The 13,248-nt window shown below is 40.3% G+C and overlaps 1 protein-coding gene across 1 annotated transcript in view; it reads left to right on the forward strand.

The window, feature by feature from the left end:
- Nucleotides 1-13,248, forward strand: part of LOC117465457 (cadherin-7-like) — a 112,353-nt gene that overhangs the window by 77,492 nt on the left and 21,613 nt on the right. Inside the window, 3 exon segments of the mRNA XM_034108258.2 lie at nt 852-1,105; nt 2,148-2,284; nt 4,965-5,086. Of these exon segments, the coding sequence (XP_033964149.1) occupies nt 852-1,105; nt 2,148-2,284; nt 4,965-5,086 (513 nt within the window).

The raw sequence follows: 13,248 nt of genomic DNA on the forward strand, positions 1-13,248 counted from the left end.
ATTAAAGTTAACATCCCATGGTCAATCAAAGCAGGTTTACTACTACTACTACTACTACTACTACTACTACTATGAGAGTATACACATCACTGTAAGGATGATGAAGGGAACAGAGACTTTAACACTCAAAATAAGCACTCCTCTCGCAATGGAAACAAGGATGCTATACCCACCTACATGAATAAATAAACCATCTCAAGTTAAATGTATAACCAAGCCTCTTATTTATTTACGCAGGACATCCGTTGCACTTTCTTGCCTCACTTTAGGATGCTGCAGTGCTCATGGCTCACACTTAACACGTCATGGTTTCAGAAGACTTTAAATGGCCTCCTACGGCCACATGGATGTGACTGTTCATTGCTGCAGCTTGTAGGAGAGGCACAGCCATTGTTGGACACTAGCCATTCTCGTCAGATGGGCCCATTTGATCCTTTGTTTGTTTTGCACAAGACACGGGCAAATACATCATCGCAGTAAGTCTCTGACAATGACTGTGTCAATTCCATGCAGTCCTTGCAAAGAGGAGTTTGTTAACCCAGACAAAAGAAAGCATTTCTGAACGTGTTTCACCTTGTTGTGCTCCTCTCTTAAAATCAATATTTTCAGGATACCATTAAACTGTATTTTTTTTCCTTTTCATTCCGATCTTCATTTGGGACCTCAGCATTGTATGAATCATTTATATAAACTGCTATGTTAACCTTCACTGAATGAAAAAGTGATATAGCCTTAGCATTGTGCTCTTCAAGTGCAAACAACAAAGAACTGAACATGTTCTGCCACCTCTCTTATTTTGACGAGAAAAGTGAACATCTCTCACTTTATGTTGTGTATTCTGTCTCCTCCAGCCTCTGGACTTTGAAACAAAGAGCAGCTACTTTCTGAGAATCGAGGCCACAAACAGGAACATTGACTACGACTTCTTGAGCTCGGGCCCATTTAGCGACACCACATCAGTCAAGGTGACAGTGGAAGATGTGAACGAGCCGCCCGTTTTTTCCACACCGCTTAGCAAGATGGTTGTTTCAGAAGACGCCAAATCGGGCACCTCAATTGGGAGGGTCTCTGCCAATGACCCAGACAACTCCAACAACGGCATCAGGTACTTACGATCGGTCTACTATTCCGTAAATGTATTTCTACATATATTTTGTTATGTAACTCTTTCATTCATAAATACTTGGGTAAAGTTTTCCAGAGCTGTTTGTTAAAATAGACAATAAAGAATACCAATGTCTTCACAATCCATTTAACTACTCCACATTTTCTGCAAACACAGAATCCATAGACCTCGAAGGTCCCCCATATGGATGGTGCAAAGACAATGCCAGATGGTGGGAGGGCCAAAGAGTGCAGAATTTGCAAAAGTGAAATGCCATCTTGAACGAGAGAAGGGCATTTCTGCCGAAGGGTCAAGGCGATACAACACTTGTATCGTGACATTTATGACTCAAAACAAGCACTCACAATACCAATTTGTGCAGTGTCACTCTCGAGATCCCCTCCTATTTTGCATTAATTGAATGAATATTGTATAGTATTCATGCTTGGTCTGTTAGGATTGTTAGTAATCCTAATGATAAAATCTAATTACTGCACCATTGTGGCTGTGAATTGCTTCTTTTTGCTCATGTGACTGTTATCAGCGTCTGCAATATATTTCACCACATCTGCTGAAATTAAAATTATTGTGGAACTAATGCAGCCACAAGAGTCAAATTACATTGTAATAATACCCTTTGGATGTAGGCTAATTGAAGTTGTAATTTTCTCTAGTAATACGAGTTGCTGTGTATTGAAAGGGTTTGATCAGTGTTGTGTGCTGAGGGACAAGCAGACAGACCTCAGTTTGATAAACATTTCATAGGGTTTTGTTTCACTCATACAATTTCTGCTGCTTTTCTGAATTTACAATCCAAACTCATTAATACTGTTTGAAAATATCCTATATTGTTCTTATTGTGAACACAACACATTGAGGTTTTATACAAGTGGTTCTTGTATATTGCTGCACAGATTGATGGAAGAAAAATATCATAATCTTTAAAGAAACACCTAAATGTCAAATCAATACCTCTATCAAAAAGCGTATTCTTTTTACATATGTCGGCTGTGTGTATTGATGTGCTTTTTCTTTTCTCCAGGTACTCTATTGACCGAAACACTGACTTGGAGCGCTTCTTTAACGTGGATGCTCTAAGTGGAGTCATCAGCACAGCCAAGCCTCTGGACCGAGAGGCCAACATGGTCCATAACCTCACCATTTTGGCCATCGAGAGCCGTAAGTGTACCTTCAGCATATACTCTCAAATCTGCTGTACAGGCAGAGTTGACCTTTGGCTAAAGCCTTGTTGGTTTTAATAAGATTCGTACCTAGTGTAAGGGAAACTTCTGTGCAGCAATGCAGTGGGAGTCACCGACTCAGGAAGGAGACACGGGAAGAGCAGGAGCTGTGATGTCAAACACTGATGGTTTATGTGGAGCTTCGGCCGGATAATTCACATCACAAGTCCAAGAGCCAGAGGTTCTGACTTCACGGTAGAGTTGCCATGTCAATTCTGGAGCGCCTCTCTCTCGTTAGCCCATTTAACTGGTTTCGCAGAGAGTAATCAACATATTTGAGAAGATAGCCTAAACAGTTGGGAACACTGAGTTACTTGCGTCTGACACTTATGGCCTCGAAGATTTCACACCTTGGAGTCCACAAACACAGAGAAGGAAGTGTCCCAGTGTACCCACAACAATAAACCATCTGTGACCTAGGGTTGCCCGGTCATCGAATGGGAACAACAACATTATGCTGAAGCAGCCTCTCTCCTTAAAGGAGATAACAGACGTCAGGGTTGGTCATGCACGTCATATCAAGGAGTCTAGGACAATTATTTCCCTAACACCTAGTATACTCAATCTGGAGGGGATGGTATCTTTTTAAGCCTATTAAAAAACTAAAACACAAAAGCAATAGTAAAAGGTATAAGTTACAAGTGTTAGCATTTTAGCGTGGCTACGTAACTAGCTTACACCCACAGTAGTAAGACATTGAATGTAAGCATTACTTACTAGGCCAAAGAGCATTAGCTAACTAAATGAGTTTGTGGGGTTAAATACATTAAAAAAATCCCCTGTTTTAGTGTAGTATTTCCCGCTATGATAAAACGTATATTTTATGCTATCAGAGTTAAGCGTTCAGGATAATGTCAGTTGCTAAAGTAACCCTATCCAAAGGTACATGATTAAGTTATGTTCGCAAGACACATCAGTTAGTGCTTATGCTAAAAGCCTTTTCTCTTGTTGCATTTAAAGTGAAACAATTTCCACTTTGACAATAAGAGTTTGTAATTAATATAGGCAAAGTAGCTAAATAAGTTTAAGGTGGCTAAAATTAAATAACAGTTTGATTTTACGTTGTATTCTTCAACATACTTATAATGTTAGGACTACATTGAAAACAATTTAATGTTGTTGGTTAAAACTGCTGAGGATGCTAGCTAACAGTCAGTTTTCCACAGAAGAAATACAACAGAATGTAAGCCTGCTTTTTTATACCTCTATTTAAAAATCCAAGCTAAGCGAATGGTTCTAATACTAACTAGGAACTGAGGTTTTATTCATTCTCTCTGGGTGACACTATTTGTCCTGTTATCCTGTTATCCTCTTAATGTCCAATAGCCCTCTGTGTAGAGGGCGAAACAGTTGTTGGGGTTGTTGTAGGGCTGTTGGGGAATGTTAATTCACGCACAGGACGGTCATTTTGACCTCCATGTGTCCAACCGTCGTGAAGACAAGATGCTGACTAAGGGTGGGTGACCTCACCCTCGGGTGAACTATGTTAATGTGATGTGAGGAAGAGTCGCCTGCCTATTTGTTCATCTCTCAATGTCTCAAAGGACACTGATGCCTCCCCCTGCAGCCTCCATATCATTCCACCCGCGATCATGCAAACACAACAGACAACAATCATCAGCGCCCGATCCGCAGAGCGCTTTCGACAGCTGCGTCACATCTGTATAAGTTAAAAAAGACAACCAGCCTGTCAGCCTGGCAGTTCCTCTGCCTTCACATCTTCACACTGTGTGAAATGGTATTTATTTGTCTTCAAACCCTTCGTATCATTCTTTGCTTCAAAGGTGTGTTTTCATTTACATCGGAAAGCACACAGGCTCAGCTCTCTGTTGATTTCATTGTGTGAGCGCTCGCCTGATATAGCCTCAAAGAGAAGGCATATAATAATAGCCATATGAAATGTCACAACAGTCCCTCATGCATGAGGTACTGGCTTCTGACACATAGTGACACACGGGCGCTGTTTCCAGCTGAAAACATCTTTGAGTTCACGGACTGGCTAAGAAATCCACTGCCCTGTATGGCTGATGACAGTATTTATAGTAAATAGGTTCTTTGTAACTGGAGAGAGTGAAGGACTCTTCGGTTATAGGATGTTGTGCTTTTGAGCTGCACTCACTCAAATTTCATCCGCTCTGGCCAGACCACGGCAATGACAAGAAGCCTGTGGCCCGAGGCTCCATACGTCCTTTTTATCACCATCAAATCAGCCTGGCCCGAATGTCAGCGCGTCATCTCTTGCCGGCATGGGCGGCGACGACAGGCTAAATCATCATCCTGCACTCAGACGTAGCGATTTAACCATCAGTGTGTGTCAGGCAGACAGAGGCGTGAAGCCTGCAGTGCAGAATGGCTCGTCCACAGACACAGCCTTCCCACGATAACAAGCCGCCACCGAGTGTAATCACTTTGGCTGATCCAGAGCAGGGCTGGTAGGGATGGCACACTGCATATTTCATTACAGCAGCACTTGTGTCCTCTTCCTTTGTGATGAATTAAAACTAATATCAATATTCCATCATTTGGCCAAGTGCATCAAGGGAATGTTAAGGCAGGATAAAAGTGTTTAAAATAAAGTTTGCTTTGACATGTCTTCCTTTTCTCCCTTTATCTTTCAGAGGACCCGGTCCAAATTGGGAAAGGCATCGCTCTCATCACGGTGCTGGACATAAATGATAATGCCCCGGTCTTTGCCATCGACTATGAAACTCTTCTGTGTGAAAACGCCAGGACAGGACAGGTAAAACACAGACACATCTCTGCACACGGCTTTCCTTCCCTTTTCTCTGTCCATGCTTCAAGTTTGACTCACAAAGACAACCTGCTGACTTTCTAAGCCATTAAAGCTCTTTCTTGTTCCTCAAAACAAGTCCATACCCACTTCACAGCTTGAGGTCATTTCCGGGAACTTCCAGCATCATTAGTATGAGATACATCCTTTAGATTGTATAGGTATTGTAGGTGTTTTCATTTGTTATAAATGGTACTCTCATTCCGTACTGTTCAAGCTAACAACATTAATGACGTAATGACTATGATCTTAATCAGAGATGGGGTCGTTACTAAAAAAAAGTAATATATTACATATTACATATTACTTTAAAAAAAAGTAATATATTACACTACTTCGTTACTATCTACATAAAGTAATTTGTTACTTTACTCGTTACTTTACTCGTTACTTTACTCGCAGGGCCGGCCCGCCCCTCCCTACAGGCAGATCACGCAGACTGCTAAAGTTTCAAATGTTCTCTTTAGTTCAGTTTCCATTGTCGCATAAGACTGATCCAGATAGCTCCTGAATGTTTTCCTATCTGACCATGGCAGTCCTCTGTCTCCTGCTATCTGACCGTGGCTGTCCTCTGTCTCCTGCTATCTGTATATTTTGCGCAGTCTATCTCTGCTCACGCTGTTGCGTCAGCGTGTTCTCCTGCGTGTTGGCCATGTGTTGCACTGGAGCCAGACTTCAGCCGAGCACGTACGAACTGCGCATGCGTGAGTGGCAATAACTCTCCTTACCAGCAGGCAGCAGTAGTGTGTATTCGTCATTCAAAACAAGCAACAACCGGAAAACAGAGAAGAAGAACTACGTGTGTGTGATATAAATAAACAACAGCTATGTGCGTTAGCTTCACCTAGCATGTGTTCTTTGCAGGTGTTTGTTGAGGTTTGATTATGACTGATTTTAGAAAGTAACGAAGTAACGCGTGTCGGGGCAATGTTAGTAACTGTAGTGTGATTACTGGATTATAAAAGTAGCGCGTTACACTACTCCGTTACCGACAAAGTAATATTATTACAGTAACGCGTTACAAAGTAACGCGTTACAAAGTAACGCGTTACACCCAACTCTGATCTTAATCCACAATAATATAATGGCCTAAAGCGATACCTCATGCTGGGACGGTTTGGTGATCTCTGCAGTTTAACTTTCCATTCTGAGGCTTTGTGTAATAAGACGATCACCATGGAGGGCAGCCATGCAGAAAATGCATCGCAAAATCATGAAAAAGGAACCCAGAGGGAATTGAGGGCTTTAAGATTTTGTGGTGAGGAAAATAAGGAAAGAAAAGAAGCTGTAGCCATGCATCACATTGTCCCTGTCTTTAGCATTTGGCCTCATTGTTGTTAAATGACTTGTGTGTCTGCGGCGGCGATTCGTCTGCTCTTGGCATTTGGAAAATACAATCAGAGGCGAAGGGTAGAGGAGGCGTGTAGACCTGAATAAGTACAATTGATCAGAATGATGCATTGTATTGGAGAATGGCTATTAGGCCCTTTTAAATATGTTATTTGCATTCCTATTTCAGGGTTGTTTGTCACCGTGCTCACGGAAGGGTGAACAAAAATAGCAAACGACTTCATTTGCAAAAATGAGAGACTATATTTCATGAGTGCTTTTTTCTGTGTGCATGATGCTTGACCACAATATGAAGCCTTACGGCCCGTCTACACTACAGGCTTCGAAAAATGCTTTCAACGCTTCGCCCATTCATTTGAATGGGGTGACGTAGAAGATTTTTAAACTTCGCCTAACTGCATTGTGGGGAGCATGGCATGGCTTTGCAAGCATCACGAGCATCTATCGGCATCAAAAGTTGAACAATGTTCAACTTTTGAGGCTCGATGCTTGGCATCAGCCAATCAAATCCCGCATATGCAAATCTGACAGTACAAGCGCTAGCCAATCAAACCGTGTGTATGCTGGGAGAGACTACGCAGGTCATTTCCTCATATTCAAAAAAATTGAGCGGTAGTGAATCACCCGGTGCTGTATGATCAGTCTCTGTTCATCTACCGGGATACAAAGCGGAGGAGCGAGGCATGGAGGGAGGTGGCAGAGACAGTGGGTGGAACTGGTAGGTTTTCGCCTGTTTGGGGATTTTATATCCAGTTTACTTCGTTTTAACATTGCTATTGCTTTGTTTGCCGGGGGCGGGCGGGAGATTCCTGATTGGTTGTTGGTCGCCTTGGGCGCGAGAAATCGCCAAGCCTCAGACACGCCCAGCTTCAAGATTTGTTGATGCCTGTAGTGTAGACGGGCCGTTACAGGTGAGGCTTTCTGGGATTGTAGCAGTTTTGTTTTTTTCAGATTTATATCCGAAAAAAGGTTTAGTACATATCATTTAACCCACGTTAAGGTATTTCTAGATATTGTGAAATCGAAATGTAATTAATCAGATTCTCGCCTTAGGGCACAGAGTACTTGCTGGAATACACATTGCCTCCATATTCGTTGCAATCATTATTAAAGAATGCATTTCTACCACAGCTGAATGTCTATTTCTGGTTAACGATGTTGCCACTTATCTCGAGATGAGTGCTGTTGCTCAGTGATATCAAATGTAGAGCAACCCTAGCAAACATGTACTGCACTGACTTGGAAATTCAACAGTTAATTTGTACATTTCTCCCCGCTGCCTAATACATGATGGCACCCAGCCTATGACAATACTGAAACTAAGTAATTCCCCAACTATCATACCAGCCCCCAGGACATATCCAGGGTCCATGACAGCATCATCAGCAGGAAAATGTTCAGCAAATCTGTAATTACTCAGCTGAAGCAGACAGATTGCTTACTCAATGCCGGTGATAGCTGAGCTGTGAGGTCCCCTATGATTAGCTAGGAGCTACTCTGCTGTAAAGAGAGTGGGGGGCAGAGGCCTCTAACCTCATCTACCTGGGAAGACGTGCAATCAAATACTGTTGTACATGTAGATAAGTGGTGCAGTCATACAATTAGCTGCTTTAGCCACAAGCTAGTTTGTACATGCTAATAGCTTGTCCATGTGTGTTTTTATATGTAAATTAAAAGAAATGTTCCAAAGACATCTGATTGATGACTTGGGGAATTTGACAAAAAGACAGCCAGCCAGATGTTATTGAGTATATAGTATGAAATGTGAATTAAGTTCTGGAAAATCCTAAAATACAAACAAGCATTGGGTAAGAAAATGTATTTTCTCTCTCCAATGTTGGCGTTTTCTTATATCTCACCTGTGAAATATCTGAAAATCACCAGTCAATTGGATTGAATCGTACAATGTTTCTTATAAACGCAATAAAGACCAAAATTACAGTTATACAAATTTGGTATAAGGTATTTGAATGTATGACATTTGAAATGTGTTAAATCAAAATCAGAATACCTTTATTCGTCCAACAGAGGGGAAATTGGCATTGTTATGCAAAAGACCCAAAAGACAATATTAAAAACAATAATAAATAAAATAAAAATAAACTACTCAGAGGTGAATAGGAGCTGCTGTAACAGGCTGCCACTCGATGTAAATGGTCTAAAAATCTAATTTAAAATCTTTAGCTCACATAAGAAAGCTGAATTTCTTTCTAACTTCCTGCATCATCTTAACTTTCTGTCAGAGCGAATGACTACCCCAGACAGGAGGTGTGTGTTCTCACTTCTCTGATCCCATTCCTATTAAATCCTATTCAAATACAGCCTTCTGTTTAGGCAACACTCAAATGCACCGGTGGGATTGCACCTTCAGACTGAATAATGAAGGCAGACAAAATGAAAATGGCATGAGGAAATGTACACCCAAAAACACATGCAGAGCAAAGGGAAGGAGAGAGGTTGACATTTGAATGTGAAACCCCGTTTGAATTTCAACTAGGTGTCTGCTGTCTCTTAGCAGACAGACTGGGTGGACTTGTAACCTGTCAAATGTGCACCCCACCATCTCCCTTAGTCCTAATTAATGAGAATGCTCCTGTTGTGCACTCTCTGTCCGGCTGTAGCAGCGAGCAGTTGGCTGTACTAACAGTGTGTGCTTCCCTGTAAAGTTGAAAATCTTAGGCCGCCCACTGATTGTCACGCCCATTGGCTTATTCACAGCTGCCAAAAGATGAAATAATAACATTTGCCAGTTGGGGCCGGGGTTCACTCCGTGGCTTTGTAGCACAGATTAACAGGGAGTGCAGGGATGGAATAACCTGCCATTTTTCAGGCCTAATTAAGGCCGTCTCGTGGCACTGGCTCTCTCCAGAGATGCCACTTGTTACGGATCATCGGTGCGTCTGTCTTCTGCCATAATATTAATTGATATTATGATGGGGTGGAGGGGGCAGCAGCAGCAGTGGGGATGGCACAGAGGGAGAGGGGAGGGAGGGAGGGGTCTTTGTACAATCACTTCAGTGTAGCCATTACATACATGAGTGGACTTGGCATTCTGCTGCCCCCAATTTGCTCCACTGCCCCTCCCTGAGGAGGCTTAGTGTCCTCCAGAGATTCATGAATGTTAGGTGGTCAAAAACAAAGGTTTTCAATTTGTGAAAGAGTTGAAGGGGCATGACGAGAAAGAGACATTCGAAACATCCATATATTTTTAGCAATTCAGTGTGACTTATACTTGACAAGCCTATCATTATCCTAGATGTTCTTTGCGAATAACCTTGAATAAATTACCTGAGGAATCATAAGAAAAAAATGTCGCTTGAGAATTTTCACACTTTTTAGGTTTTGATCAGTATCAAAGGAATCCAGGGATTGATGTTCGTGAATTCATTTGTACACTGCTAACAGGGAAGCTAAAAGCTAATTCTACATTCTTATAATGATGCCACAAATATGGTTTGAAAACACATGGCTCAGGTTATAGTGTACATTATCGGAGTTAGCATTTATAAAACATGATTATGACATCACCCAAACAAAACATGGACCAAGAATATTCACAGCAAATACAAAAGCCAATTATATTGAACTATTCTCCGTCTAACAAGTCCTATACATATCTGCCCTGGAATTTAAATATAGACAAGAAAGACTTTAAAGAACTTTTCTGGTTCACCCACCCCCACTTTCAAACCTACTTTACTTCTTTACTCATCACCTTTTAATTACTGCCTCCACTGTCAACATCAATCACACAACAAGAAGGAGAACTTCCTTCACACCCCCAGTCTTCATCCAAATTATCGGTTTATTATAATGTGGGTGTTGCATCAAGGTGGGAGATGGAAACGGATATGGCAGGGTGACTATGGGAGTGACTCGTGCAAGGCATCACAGTGTGTGTTCTATAAAAACAGACATGGGGAAGTCAGATCTCACCAGAAGATCACCTCAGCCTCAGCAGTTTGGGCTTGTTAGGATCCTGCCAACAAATCAGTAAAGGATTTGGATAATCAATGTAAAATGAGAGTTATAAAGAAACATGACATGTGTTGATTGTCATTTCAAATGTTGTGAGTGTGAGTAATGACAGGATGTGTGAATGCTGTTGATCCCTCACACAAAGTTACGGGTGTCACATGTGGGTGATGTTTAGGAAGGGTCACAGGATGTCACAGGATGTCACAGGAAGGGTGTGAAAAACGCACGGCCACCTCCGCCTCCACCCTCCTCCTCCCCCCATCTATCGCCAAGGCAACAAGTGTCACCCATCTGATTCACTGCTTATTTATACTCTTAGTTCAACTTCCAAGGCTTGATATTGACGTATGACTCATCTGGTTTACTTTCTGATAATTACACTTTAAGACAATACAACTCTTATAAGTATAGTTGCAGGGATTTCAAAGTGTTTACTCTGCTGGTGTCAAAGAGGGGAAAATGTTATTCAGGCTCGTTATCTCTCAATGTTTTCAGACACCAAAGCCTTTTAGTCTAGCCATGCTACATTAGCTGACATTTCTTCCCTCATTATAGAGGCCACATTTCTAACTGTCTCTGCAGCGAGAGTCTGGCACACACACGCCGCAGCGCACAGATGCTTCGTGTCGTAGGTGCAATGAATTATGGTCATTGTAGTTCTCTAAGATACTTCAGGTGTTTAGGGGAATTCAATCCTAATTGTTTGAATCGCACCAGGTGAGAAAACACATTGGAGTTGGCAGGATGTTATTTGTGAGTATTTGGTCTGTGAGGGTTCAGCTCATCCAGGTGATGCTTGTGATGTGATGTCTGGAGAAATGGGTGTCCAAATTACTAAACTGAAGTCTTCAATCACAAAATATAGACTCCATATTGCTTAGATTAAAGACTAGAGAAAGTTTAATGTCATACAGCATATGAGACTCTTTTTAAAAAATGTTTTAGCATGGAAATATTTGATCAATTACAAATAAAGAGGAACCGAATTTGACTAGTTGTGCTCCAAACATATTTGTAATACCTAAGTTATAAAGTAATAAAACTACACAAAACTAATCACTTAAAATCTACAGTTACACTCAACACAAAACCACAGTTTAGTAGTTTGATAAGCATTCCTGCTCAAATGTGTGATGGTCCTTCTAAATGTGTATCCCATTATAATATTAAATTACATCTATATTTATTTTCAACTTAAATCTCATTGTGCAGAGTACAGGTACTGATGCGTGCGGTACAACATGACAAAAAGGTGTAATCTGCAGTTATTGGATTGTGAAAAACAAGTGTTGATTGCTTTTGAGTTGGTGTAAAATAATCTGTTGACAGTTCCACACCTTCTAACTTTGTCACTTGCTTAGTAAATATAATAATAGACCCTTTTATTTATTTGACTTATTCAAAGAAGTTAAAAAACATATTACAGGCTCAGTCACCTTTTCTGTAGTTTGAGACAGTAGAAAGACCGTTATAAACAGGCTTACGGCATGTTACCCTATAGGAGGCGATTCTGGAGAAAGAATGTTGACATTTGAACTTGACAAAACAAACACCCCCCCCCCTCCAGATGTACTGTCCGTCTCACTACTTTTCTACAAAAACATTTCTATCATAAATCCAAGGCTTTTCCCCTGTCCTGTGCACAAGCATAAATGCCCCCTGTTGCAAATTGGCTGAAAACAATAAAAAACAATGGTGCAAATAAATAACAAATCAAGTGTTCTTTTTTCGGCCTAACCCATCACTTCAAAAACATTTCAAAACAGTAGAGAGAGGCAATATAACTATTAGGTTGGTAGTATGCAACCTTTGATGACAGGTCAAAAGTTAATATTATAGTTTGATTAATAAATTAACCAGGTCAATAGAAGATTTTTGCAGATATGAGGTCGTTTAGAAACTGTTTTGTGATTATGAAGTTGATTTTTAACTGCAAAATGTATTTTCTAAATGTAATTGTGTCTGTTTGTTTATCAGTTAATAGATCATAATCGTCATACCACATCAAGAAAAAAAAAGAAAATGTATTTCAAAACAAATATATAACAAAAATATAAACGCAACACTTTTGTTTTTGCTCCCATTTTTCATGAGATGAACTCAAAGATCTAAAACATTTTCTATATACACAAAATAACCATTTCTCTCAAATATTGTTCACAAATCTAAAAAGATCTGTGATAGTGAGCACTTCTCCTTTGCCGAGATAAAGCAAAACTGCACGTTTCAGAGTGGCCTTTTATTGTGGCCAGCCTAAGGCACACCTGTGCAATAATCATGCTGTCTAATCAGCATCTTGATATGCCACACCTGTGAGGTGGGATGGATTATCTCGGCAAAGGAGAAGTGCTCACTATCACAGATTTTTTCAGATTTGTGAACAATATTTGAGAGAAATTATTATTTTGTGTATATAGACAATGTTTTAGATCTTTGAGTTCATCTCATGAGAAATGGGAGCAAAAAAAAGTGTTGCGTTTATATTTTTGTTCAGTGTATATATATGTTAATAATTTAGTTTTTGGGAGAAGGGGTGTGATTAAATAAGTGTAAACTTCTTCCCACCCCTTCTCAGATGTGTAATTACGTAGATCATTTGTTTATATATCATTTGTAGGTCAGTAATATTTTTGTTTATCAATTTGACACTGCTTAAGTCTGTATAGTATAATAATTCTCATGTTTCATTTAATTATTATTATTTTAATTTTTTTTATTATTGTTTTACACTTTCGAAATGAATCAAATCAAATCAAATCAAATTAAAAATCAACAATCTGTTT

The sequence above is a fragment of the Pseudochaenichthys georgianus genome, chromosome 20 (genome assembly GCF_902827115.2).
Source record: "Pseudochaenichthys georgianus chromosome 20, fPseGeo1.2, whole genome shotgun sequence".
In the NCBI taxonomy this organism is placed as follows: Eukaryota; Metazoa; Chordata; class Actinopteri; order Perciformes; family Channichthyidae; genus Pseudochaenichthys; species Pseudochaenichthys georgianus.